General features: G+C 39.6%; 1 protein-coding gene across 1 annotated transcript in view; it reads right to left on the bottom strand.

Annotated features, from left to right (window-relative positions):
• xaf1 (XIAP associated factor 1) overlaps positions 1-4,200 on the bottom strand; it is a 9,168-nt gene extending 4,968 nt beyond the window's left edge. Inside the window, exons 1-3 of the mRNA XM_010773859.1 lie at positions 4,189-4,200; positions 1,485-1,541; positions 1,130-1,358 (exon numbers count right to left, since the gene is read on the bottom strand). Coding sequence (XP_010772161.1) covers positions 1,130-1,358; positions 1,485-1,541; positions 4,189-4,200 — 298 coding nt within the window. The remainder of the gene's footprint in view (positions 1-1,129; positions 1,359-1,484; positions 1,542-4,188) is intronic.
• Between the last annotated feature and the right edge of the window lie 7,290 nt (positions 4,201-11,490).

The raw sequence follows: 11,490 nt of genomic DNA, 5'->3' as shown, positions 1-11,490 counted from the left end.
TTGTACGACATAAAATACGTCGGTAAATACCCCACTGGTCGATTTAGTTTCTAAATGAGACGACTAAACGTCATCACGCCCAACATTAGCCGCCTTTAGCTTAGCGGTGCTGATGTGAAGTCATGTGAAGACTTTTCTTTTTGTGGCTGCTTTTAATTGAACTATTCATATCTTAGACTGCACTGTAACTTTTATCCATGTATTCTTTTTGCTTTTAATGTTTATTTTATTAACTTTTCTTTTTAATGACTGATTTTAAATGCCATTTTCTTAATGTCTTTCATTTTTTGTAAAGCACTTTGAATTGCCTTGTGTTGAAAGCTATATAAATAAACTTGCCTTGCGACCTTACTGTAGTTCCTTTATAGCCCAACATTAGCCACCTTTAGCTTAGCGGTGGTGACGTGAAGTCATGTGACCGTGCTGTAGTTCCTTTATAGCCCAACATTAGCCACCTTTAGCTTGGCGGTAGTGACGTGAAGTCATGTGACCGTGCTGTAGTTCCTTTATAGCCCAACATTAGCCACCTTTAGCTTAGCGGTGGTGACGTGAAGTCATGCTACCGTGCTGTAGTTCCTTTATAGCCCAACATTAGCCGCCTTTAGCTTAGCGGTGGTGACGTGAAGTCATGTGACCGTGCTGTAGTTCCTTTATAGCCCAACATTAGCCACCTTTAGCTTAGCGGTGGTGTCGTGACCGTGCTGTAGTTCAGAAATCATTAAGTGGTGTTAATGTGTGACATAATCCAAAATCACATGGAGAAAATCCCATTGGACCAGGGAGATGTTGCCTTCAGGGTCCAACAGAGAAATGCAACATCCCTGCAACACTCTAAAGCAGTAGTTCTATAAGATGTCGATGATTCGTTCATCCCTAACCCCAGTGTCTCTCCGTCCTCAGCTGCAGCACCTGGTGAGCGACGAGGTGTGTCTGCAGGTGGTGGATGTTTACCTGGCNCTGTAGTTCCTTTATAGCCCAACATTAGCAGCCTTTAGCTTAGCGGTGGTGAAGTCATGTGACCGTGCTGTAGTTGTAGCCCAACATTAGCAATTGCAATAATCCAAAAGGGTTTTTTAAGTGGAAATACATCTTCCCAGCACCCCTTTATTAAAGTAACCCCCCCTCTTACCTTTATGAGGTGTCAGACCTCTGGTGTTCTCAGCAGGCTCTGATCCACTCTGAGTCCCCGGGCAGGTGGAGGTGTGTTCGTTCAGCAGCTTCAGAGTGACGTAGCGTCCGCAGTCCCTGCAGAGCTCTGTTCGACTCCCACACACCACAGAGTGATCCTGCAGGTCCTTCAAAGGAAGCTCCAGATCACAGAAGAGACAGACCTGCAGACGCTGCTCACACTCAGCAGACTGAGAGACAGAGAACAGCTGATCAGAGGAGGGAAGGTCCTGGGCAATTATTCAGGATATTTTATTATTTAAAGTAAAACTGTGCCATGAAAAGTAGAAGTACTCAGATCTTGAACCATGCCTCACCTCATGATCCAACAGCTGACATCGCTCCATCTTCTGGTGACACCTGGAGCATCTCACCTGCAGACAAACAGCTGTAAACCCACGTGTAAGTATGTGTGTGTGTGTGTGTGTGTGTGTGTGTGTGTGTGTGTGTGTGTGTGTACTAATTACACAACAGTATCGTTTTCGTCTATTTTTTATTTCCCTATCCTTCTTCTTTTGTCAGTTTTATAATTCTATTTCACTTCATAACTCCATATATTGCAGGGAACAAAAAGCTCTATCATTATACATATTTTCCGTGATGGAGCTCTTGAACAGTTTCTCCTTCTCCGTCGTGTCCTCTTGTTCCAGCTGGAGATATTGTTTGTTATATCAAAAAACAAAACCTGCCTTGTAGCTTTAATGTGAAGCATGGGGTGTAACGATAAGATGATAATATGACAAAGCTCCCCCTCAAACACTGCACTCGTTAAAAGAACAACAGGAATGGAAAAAAAATGCAATACCATTTATTCCCAAGCTCTCAGAGTTGGTTGGCACTCTCGTGATTGAGGCTGGGCTCTGTTTAATTAATTTCAGGCTTGATGGAATGAGTGGGGCTTATGCCTCTGGCACCGGGCTGACACACCGGCCCTTTAAGCCTCAAACTCATTGCCATAATGTGCTGGAGGAAAACCCTGCAGAGAGGAGGAACCCGCAGGCCCTCGATCTTATCACTGCCACGGCCACTCCTTCTTGATTTAGACCCCGTAAGGCGACACCGGTCTGTGGAGATGGGACTGTGGGTGTCTATGTTTTGTCATTGATTAATATGCAAAGTGTCAATTGATCTATACATGCACACAAAAAACACAGACACACACCTCTGGTTTGACTCTTCCTCACAAGTCCTCATCATTCCATGAAGTCATGAAAACCCATGAGCCTGATCTTACAGAAGATGTATCTGAAGTAAGGGAACTATGGTTCATATCCCAGAGGTTTATGAATGTTCTGAACCTAAATGATACATCTTCACTTTTATTTTCAGCAGTAGTGATCTGACAAAAAAGTATAATTTCTAAATATATGCATCCCATAAGAACCAGACAAAAACAATGAATCGTATAACATACTATCAATACATCAACATTGTCTTACATACCTGCTACACACAATATGAGAGCGTCATGCATCATGGCCAAAATAAACAACATGATCCTGAAACATATAGAGAATTCAGAAAAATAAAATAAATACAAAACATTGTTCAACTTTTGTTGTTTTGTGTTTTGTCGGTTAATCTATCTGTCACATTTTAAATGATCAAGGAATTATTTGTTTGATATTTGCTTTGATTAAAGATCCTGGCATTAATAGTTTTAATGAAATGAATTATAAACTGATAGAGCTGTTAGGAAGGTAAACAGGTCATACATTCCTCTCTAATATCTATGTTATAGAGCTGTGAAAACATCGCCGTTAAACTACTGGATTTACAGTATTTAATTTTCTCAGGAAAAACAACAATTTACAAGATTACATTTCAAAACATCATGATGATCATAAGCACTTTTGTATTCCTTTGCCTAATATTCCTTTTTGCTGACTACAGCTTGAAAGCATCATAATGAAGTCAATGAAACCTCTGTTAACGTTTGCCGTTAGCCATTAGCTCTTAGCTCTGGTATGAGCTTTTAGCTAATTTCCATCCGTAGTCCCTCAGTGGATAGTCCGGATTTCAAGCTCTACTTTAATAGTTGATCTCTAGATTTCATGAGATTCCTGCAGTGTTGATTCAGATTCAGTGACATAGCTTAGTTGAAACACCCAAATATCTGTGCAATCTTCATTGCCTTAATACTTTCCAAAATAATTTACAATACCACTGTCATGGCAAGTGATTTCACTCCCGAGAACAACTTATTTCGCAAATGACAATACAGTTTACACAGATAGAAGCAAGTTCAAGCTCAAAAGATGTTGTGAAATCTAAATATGGTGGAAAGTTCCAGGTCAAAACGTGTCAAAGAGATATGAGTGTGTGGACAGGCCATGTGTGTACAATACATTTCAGAAGTATCAAAGCAATACTGTGACATATTTTTCTTTTACCTTTAATGTGTCTTCATTTTACAGCTTCTTCTCACTCTGCATCACTGGCTTTTTGAGGGAAGCTGTTTGAACAAAATATGAATATGAAGCAGACGCTCCGTTTATTTAAAAGTGATAAAACGAGATGGACAGTTGTGGATGGCAGAAATGTGGAGAAAATAATATAAATATGCATTCCATTACATTTGGGAGAATTGAATTCAGGGCAAATAATTTGAGAGATGAGCCACCGCTGAAGCGATGGTCTTAATGGACAGGTGTCCACTTAAAATCTCTGGCAAAGCTAAGACTAATGGATTGCTTTATATGCAGCACATTCAGAGAATGGAAAAGGGATTGGGAGAGCTTAAGCGCTTGAAGCACCCTGCATGCACAGATCTCTGCATAAATACACTGCTTTAATTTCCACAACTCGTGCGTTTGTCGGATGTAACCTTTTTCCAGCAATGTTTCAGGACAATGAAAATGAACCTGACTGTCACACAGACCAGAGGAAAACCAACTTTGGCATGATGAAGACCAGTACATGTGATCTATTAAATGGGTTTTCAATGTTTTTGTTTATTTTTCCCTGCTGAATTAATACCAAACTGTTGCCTGGTTGCATTGTGAAGGCCTATGTTTGTACCTTGCTGTACATGATGCTCACGACGCTAGATACTCGAATATTACATACACAAGGATCTCTTGAAAAACCTAAAGGACAATATCAGTGTTTCAAATGTTAATTTACTTATTTTTTTAAATAACTACTGGCAAATTCATTTCAGTCTTTCAAATATTTTCCACACTTACCATACCACTGTTGTCTACTGGATTCCAGGTAGTATGTAAAATATAATAAGGCAGTGCTAATCTTACTAAAAGATAAAACCTAAACACAAAAATGCACCATACATTTAAGTGTCAGATTCACTGCCAGAATAATATAACGGCTTGAAAGTAAATCTTATTCTTCCACATTTTACTGTTAAGAGAATATGAATAATGGAAATATTCCATAATGTATCTGCTATAATCGGGAAGCCATAGCGTTCTAGAGGACCATAAGTAACGATATGCCTCTCCACACTGCCCTTACCTACAGTGCAGAGAGCATGTCTGCACTCCAGCCCGCTGTTGCAGGGACACACACACTATAGGATCAAGTAGCAGCTTTATTGGGTCTCTTCTCACTCTCATAATGTCAGTTGCAGGTCTGAGGAGGGGGGCTGATGATCTGAATCAGTAGTCCTCTGAGCAGTCCCCATATAACTGACTTGACATACCCTTCACAGCGTGCTCACACCTGCAGTATGTAGCTATGCACGGATATGGAGGCAGGCTGCTAACTGCTACGACTGCTTCTCCAACGCTTCTCACCTGTATGACTATGTATAGCACTGGCACATATAAAAAAACATCTCACTACCCATGTACTAAATATACATTTTATTACAACCACCAACATTAAATTCAATTAAATCAAGTTATCTCATGGTGTCATCTAGTGGTCATGATGTCTAACTGCAAAAAAATGTAATTTAAATAGAGTTAAAGAGTTGGTAACTAAAGTGAAGAAGGGTAAAAAGTTCAGTTATCATGCTCCACCTCCTGACCCTGTGTTACTGCATGCTGAGTGGTGCCACTTCCTGTCTGTGCAGTGTGCAGCCTTGTGCAAGTGGAGGCATGACACATGCAACAAAACTTAAATAAATCGATATCAGTTCAGCTTTAAAAGTGATGGATGAGGCAAATGGTTTCAAGAGGTTTTATTGTCATCTGCACAGTAGCTACAGGGCAATGAAATCTTAAGTCCCAAGCTCCTCCAACAATGCAACATATTATAGGACATAAGACAACATAGTGCCACATGCTGCTCTTATGTCACTCAACCGGCATATCTTTGATATACTTAAAAAGAATAAACTTCTTACGATGTTTATTGTGTCTATGTTGCGAGTGATTTCCCATTTTAAATAATACTGTAGCAATAAATATAACAGGGACTATAGGAGGATGACATATTTTCAACCTACTGTAGCTTCTTATCTTTCTGATAATGTATGTGTGTTCTAAAAGTAGGTTCTAAATCATTGTTAACGACCAAATACCCGCTATAAAAATGTTTTTCCCCCAGACATTGTGTTTAGTGCTTTTATGTTATAATGGTTAACATGGTTAATTTGTACCTGATAAACATTTGCGTTTGCATTGTTGATGTGAACATGTTAGCATGCTGATTTAACTATAATCACCACTGCAGCTAAAGACTCAAAGCACTGCTAGCATGGGATCTTAATGTTGTTGTTTTTTTGTTTTTAAGGTTGAAAACGGGGTTGCCCCAAATTGTTGACTACTAAATTCTAAGGAGCCTAATTTGACTGTCGATCTCAAATCTGGTGCATGGAAATGTGGGGGTTATGAAACAGAGGATTACTGTATTTGTGCCATACTGTATGTCTGATTTTACATATAATTACTTTGTTTATCAATCATGACAATTCACCAATTTTGTATGTGACCTATGCATGAAACTGTTAATAAAAAGATTTAAAAAACGAATTTGCATGAAATCAACCTACTTAGTGTCCCTTAATAATTCACCATGTAAGACTTTTTTTTCTCTTTCAAGTCACCAAAAGCGAGCGGACTAAGAAACATGTTCTGTCTGTCAATGTCCTCATTCTGTTATAGTACTACAGACAGCACTTATACGAAACAAATAACAAAGAGCACAAATCAATGAGCAAAAATATCCAATTTTAATGTTTTATTTATTTAGATTATTAAGGTGCTATACTGATTTATATATGTTGTATGGGCTAAATATGTGTACATTTGTTGACATTTCTATACAGGTGTCATGTCAATAGTCACTATGTAATGGTGTTGGTTCTAAACATGCCTTTAATGACTCCTAATCCTAATAATGTCAAACAGTTATCACACACACACACACACACACACACACACACACACACACACACACACACACACACACACACACACACACACACACTGAAACTAAACTAAACTGTTAATTGGAAGGTAAGAACTAAGAGGCTTTCAAGTCCAGACGTTTATTTAATCCTCAGTGGTGTTAATTGTATCACAGATATTTCCTATTACCAGAGTTTTGTGTCATGTCAGCTGAGCCAATAACAATCATGCTTTCCACAGACACCTAATCACATCCTAACAACAGAAAGGCATTTTCTTCATGCAGAGACTCAATCGGAAAAGTCTAAGCCATGCACACAAACATCAATAGATGGTCACTAAACACCAATAGAAATATCAGGGAAACAGCAGGGAAGCTCTATTGTCATGACTGCAAATAAGTGAATATAATTTCCCTCCTGCAGTTGGCAAGGATAATGTTATTATATGTGAATCAATACTGTAGTGTGCTGCAGCAACAACAGAGATGCACATGGAAGCATTATCATAAGGAAAGCCCCTTGACCAATCTGATTAGCAGCCATTTGAGAGGGCTGTTCCCAGAAGGACCTGCTGTCACACTGACCCTGCTTAACCTCTTGATTTTCCGGGTTCAAGTCCAATTAACCTTTGGGTTGAAGCAAGAGTGTCACCAGCAGTGCAGTCGATAGAAGCCCAATAGTAATCATTTCATTTTCTGGTTCATCAAACAGGCCCGGGCCCCACCTCACTAATCTCAATCAAAGACACAGCCATTTATCATTGTAGACACTCAGGACTACAGTTTGACTACAGCAGCCTGGTTAGTCTGAGACGCCCATCTGTGCTGCTTTCACTCCACTGCTTTGACTTCCTATCAAGTGGTACGAGTCCTAAACCCGGAAATGTGTTTTTTCCAAGTTAATGTCTTTTTTTGGTGAGGATTTGGTCAAATGCCTGAAATAAGATCTGTGATTAGCACGTGCCTACAATATTTTCTCCTTTTTCTCGAGGAGATGAAATAAGTCAGTAAACACCCCATTGATGTATGTCTGAATAAAAATGTGACTAAATGAGACAAATAAACGTCATCAGGCCGAACATTAGCCGCCTCTAGCTTAGCGGTGGTGAGCTGAAGTCATGCAACCCTTGTGTAGTTATTTTATAGCCTAACGTTAGCTTTTAACTTCAGGTCATTGCAATAACGCTTCAATAAATAAAAGTTGTGTTAGATTATCCTTCTGAACAAAACGGAAAAGTATCATAAGATTGTGACTCCACCAGTGGTAGGCAACTATCACAATATCAGAATCACTGACTAACCTTTTAATATAGTTTTTCACTAACATTTTTTCTAATAGTCTATTCTCTTCATTTTATAGCTTTTCTCTGTGTTGCGCTAGGTTGCGCTGCGTCCAGTAATGGTTGTTACTGTTGGAGCTTTTAACCAATCATATTTAAGTCAGAATGTGTTGCTGGGTCAAATAAATCTGCATGAGGCCTTCAGAATCAACATTGTGGGCCATCTAGTTTAAAATAAATGTCAATGAAACTGTTGCATTGACCAATCAGATTTCGAGTTGGCGTCACCGGAGCCATCTAGCAGGTGTACGAGGACTTCAGCAGTTCATGTCCTTTGATTGGATTATCAGCGCTAGCAGACACTAGCATGTGTAGCGGTAGCTAGCGGTAGCTAGCAGTAGCGACTTGCTGGCACACAGCACCTGTAGCGTCCTTGTAAAAATATTTGTGTTTCGAATTTAAAGCTGTTTTTTCAACCCACAATTTCTCCTCCACTGACAGCGGTTTGGTAAAGTTAGAAAGCCTGTCGCAGCCGGGGAAATAATTCGTCACCTCTTTCAATTCACTAACTACAGCTATCTTGCCAGAAATACGACTGGACAAATTGGACTTTCAGAATTAGCCTCCATGGTGATAGAACAGATCTTATTATTGGAACTGAAAACTCAGATAATCTGTACGACAGAGTAACTGAACTCTTCTTGAGGAAAGAAAGGAGGACGGATTTTGTGTACAAATAATCAAACTTATTGGTGATTAAAGGCTATAGCCTAATGATTTTTATTTAAATGTTTAAAATTGTTTTAAGTAAATATTGATGCTTCTGCTGGAGATGATGTATGTTGTCAGCTGTGGCTTCGGTGAAAGGAGACTTGTTGAATTGTGTTATTTGGGTTTCTTGGTTTAGTAATGGCATTCATTCTCGCTACATTAGATACCTGTCTGTGAAGCAATGCCCTGTTATACTGATTTCTGTATAATAATAATGGTTTCTATATCAATGACGTCATAATAATGGTATTAAGAGGTGGATAATTCAGGTAGGACACTACTGAAGGCCTAGGTGTGAAATGCATGGCCCACTACTGCTTCCACCAAGCTAATGTTCTGTTATATTCCAAAATCCGATGGAAAATCTCATTTCTTCTAGATGATTGAGACCTTGGGATGCTAACTTCCGGGTGACCGGGTCGACCTACAAAAATACGTCATCACTAAACCACTGTATAGGAAGAGTAAGCACTGGAAGTAAGCACCATTTCAATGTGGGAAAGGTATCATATAGGTAAGGGTTTACAAACTGACAAATAACTATATAATACCTGTATCTCCAACTGGGGGGGCATTGTGTTATTGATAGGATTGTATGCCCTTGTAACATATTCCAGTCCACCTCTTCATACTTTGGGTATCACCTCCAGATTCAACGTGTGCCTCTGTCAACCTGCTCTCTTCTCTTCACAGAGTTTCCATGGTAAATGTCAGCAAGGCGACTCTCAACCCCAATGGGTCTGATATGCCAGACACTTTGATAGATTGATGACTCACCCCAGAGGTCAGCACAAATACACAAGTTGTAGGATCTAATTAGAGTCCCTCTGGGGAGCTGGATGAGTGGCAGATTAAAATCGGAGGAGACAGAGCAGGCTGGAGGGGGAATTAGAATCTCTTACATGTCCCCTTGTCTAATACTGTAGATTCCGTTTTTTATTAGGGCTCGAGCACGAGAGTGCTAGGACCCAACCTAATGTTATTGTAGGAATTATTCTTCACTATTCTTCCCGTTCTTAGAACCCATTTTTGAGGGCCTTAGGACGCTTCAAAAGTTGTATAATTGTGTACAGACGCCTGGACCGGTTAACAATTTGACATTCTGGAGTCAATGGGTTAAAATTGTCAACCTATAGAAATCCCATTTTGGAAAAATAAACATAGTCGCACCGTAAATCCGAATGACCTGACATTTCTTTTTTTAATTAGCATAATGTTCAAAACAGTGAAATATTCACCTACATTTCTATTTTTGGTTTTTTCGACCCCACACTTAGTATACAAGATCTGTGGAGGGTCACACACTTACCCTAGGAAATGAGCAAGTTCAGTCGATAAATATGGCCGCCATTAATCAAAACGTATTTGCAAAAAGGCGGGGCTTTGAAAGAAATGCTCATAACTCATCAACAATGCATCAAAATATCACATATTTTGGTGGATAGGTTCAGTCTGTCTTGGGGAATAGGCACACCATTTTCCTTTTGGACTATATTGGGCACCAAAAACACCATTAATTTATAACTCACTTTTTTTTATTCATACTCTGGGGTTGAGTATGAACTGAGATTTAAAGTGTTGCAAACGAATGACGAACGTGGGCGTGGCCTATACATTTTGTTTTATTGCGATGTGCTAAAATGAGTTTTGGATGCAAAACATGGGACACGCGTCACAGCCCACGACTTTTTCAAGAATGTAAAAAGAAAAACGTAATTTTTTGTTAAAAGAGCTCAGTATGTAAAACATTGTTTCAAAAATGGGTTCAAATTGCCCAACCTGCTCGCTAGCGCCACCTATGAAATGTGTGGTAGTCACATATAGTTTCTCCGGACTTCACGGATCTTGGCACAAACATTCCTCATGGAATTGCGGACATATTTGAAATGTGCTTTTATTAGCCCTGCCCCCCAGGAAGTTGGCCATATTGAAGAATGTAAGTTTTTTATGCATTTTAAGCACATTTTTGCAAACTCCTCCTAGGGAAATGATCGTAAAAATTCCAATTCAGGACAAGTTCAGCTCATATCCAATATGCTACTAAATTGCAAAGAAAATAGTTGCTAGCTCAATCGTGGAGTCGTAAGCTAGCAGCGAATACACAATTTTTGACGATTTACATGTCGCAAATTTCTCCAATCTACTCGCATATAGTATTTGCGATATTCACAAAACGCTGTATGCACATTGCTATTATGATTGCACACATATTTCAAATTGCGTTCCATTAGCCCCGCCCCCCAGGAAGTCGGTCATTTTGAAAAATTGCGGTTTTCATGCATTTTAAGCACATTTTTGCGAACTCTTCCTTGGGAAATGATCAGAAAAATTCCAATCCAGGACAAATTCAGCCCATGTCCAATGTGATGTTCAAGGTTTATGGCTGAAAAGCATTCTAGTTTACTATTTAGTGTAATATTAGAATTTACATTTCCGGGAGCTACTGATAACACTATACTGGTCAAAGGCAAGAGTTCGGAAGAGCAGGGTGCGAGTGAGAGGTGCCTGTCAGAAATAGAGAAACTCCTCAGTGATATATGTTTTGTTGTTGTGGCTCTGAGTCTATACTCCAGCACATTGGAATTTAAATGAAACAATGACTATGTGTAAGGGCCTAGCCAGCATGTTGATGTTTTTGTTCCTGTTTTCATTGTGGTTTCTCTCATTTCAATCTCAGCTTTCCTGCCCTTGATTGAACTCCACCTGCTTCCCATCCCTAATTAGTCTCACCTGTGCCCCATTATCATCTCTCCCTCTGCCTACTTAGTCTGCATCCACATTCCCTTCAGTGCCAGTTTGTCTTAGTTATTCCTAGCGTTCCAGCAGTATTTTTCCTAGTATCTGATTCCACGTGTACCTTACCCAGCTTCGTGTCCTGACGCGGTCCCTGTCTACTCCTCGTCTGTTTTGTTAGCCTTATTGACTGATCTCCCGTGTACCGAACCTTGACTATAAA

This window comes from Notothenia coriiceps, unplaced genomic scaffold (assembly GCF_000735185.1).
Source record: "Notothenia coriiceps isolate Sejong01 unplaced genomic scaffold, NC01 NC01_scaffold00013015, whole genome shotgun sequence".
Taxonomy (NCBI): Eukaryota; Metazoa; Chordata; class Actinopteri; order Perciformes; family Nototheniidae; genus Notothenia; species Notothenia coriiceps.
This window is presented reverse-complemented; position numbering and strand designations above follow the sequence as displayed.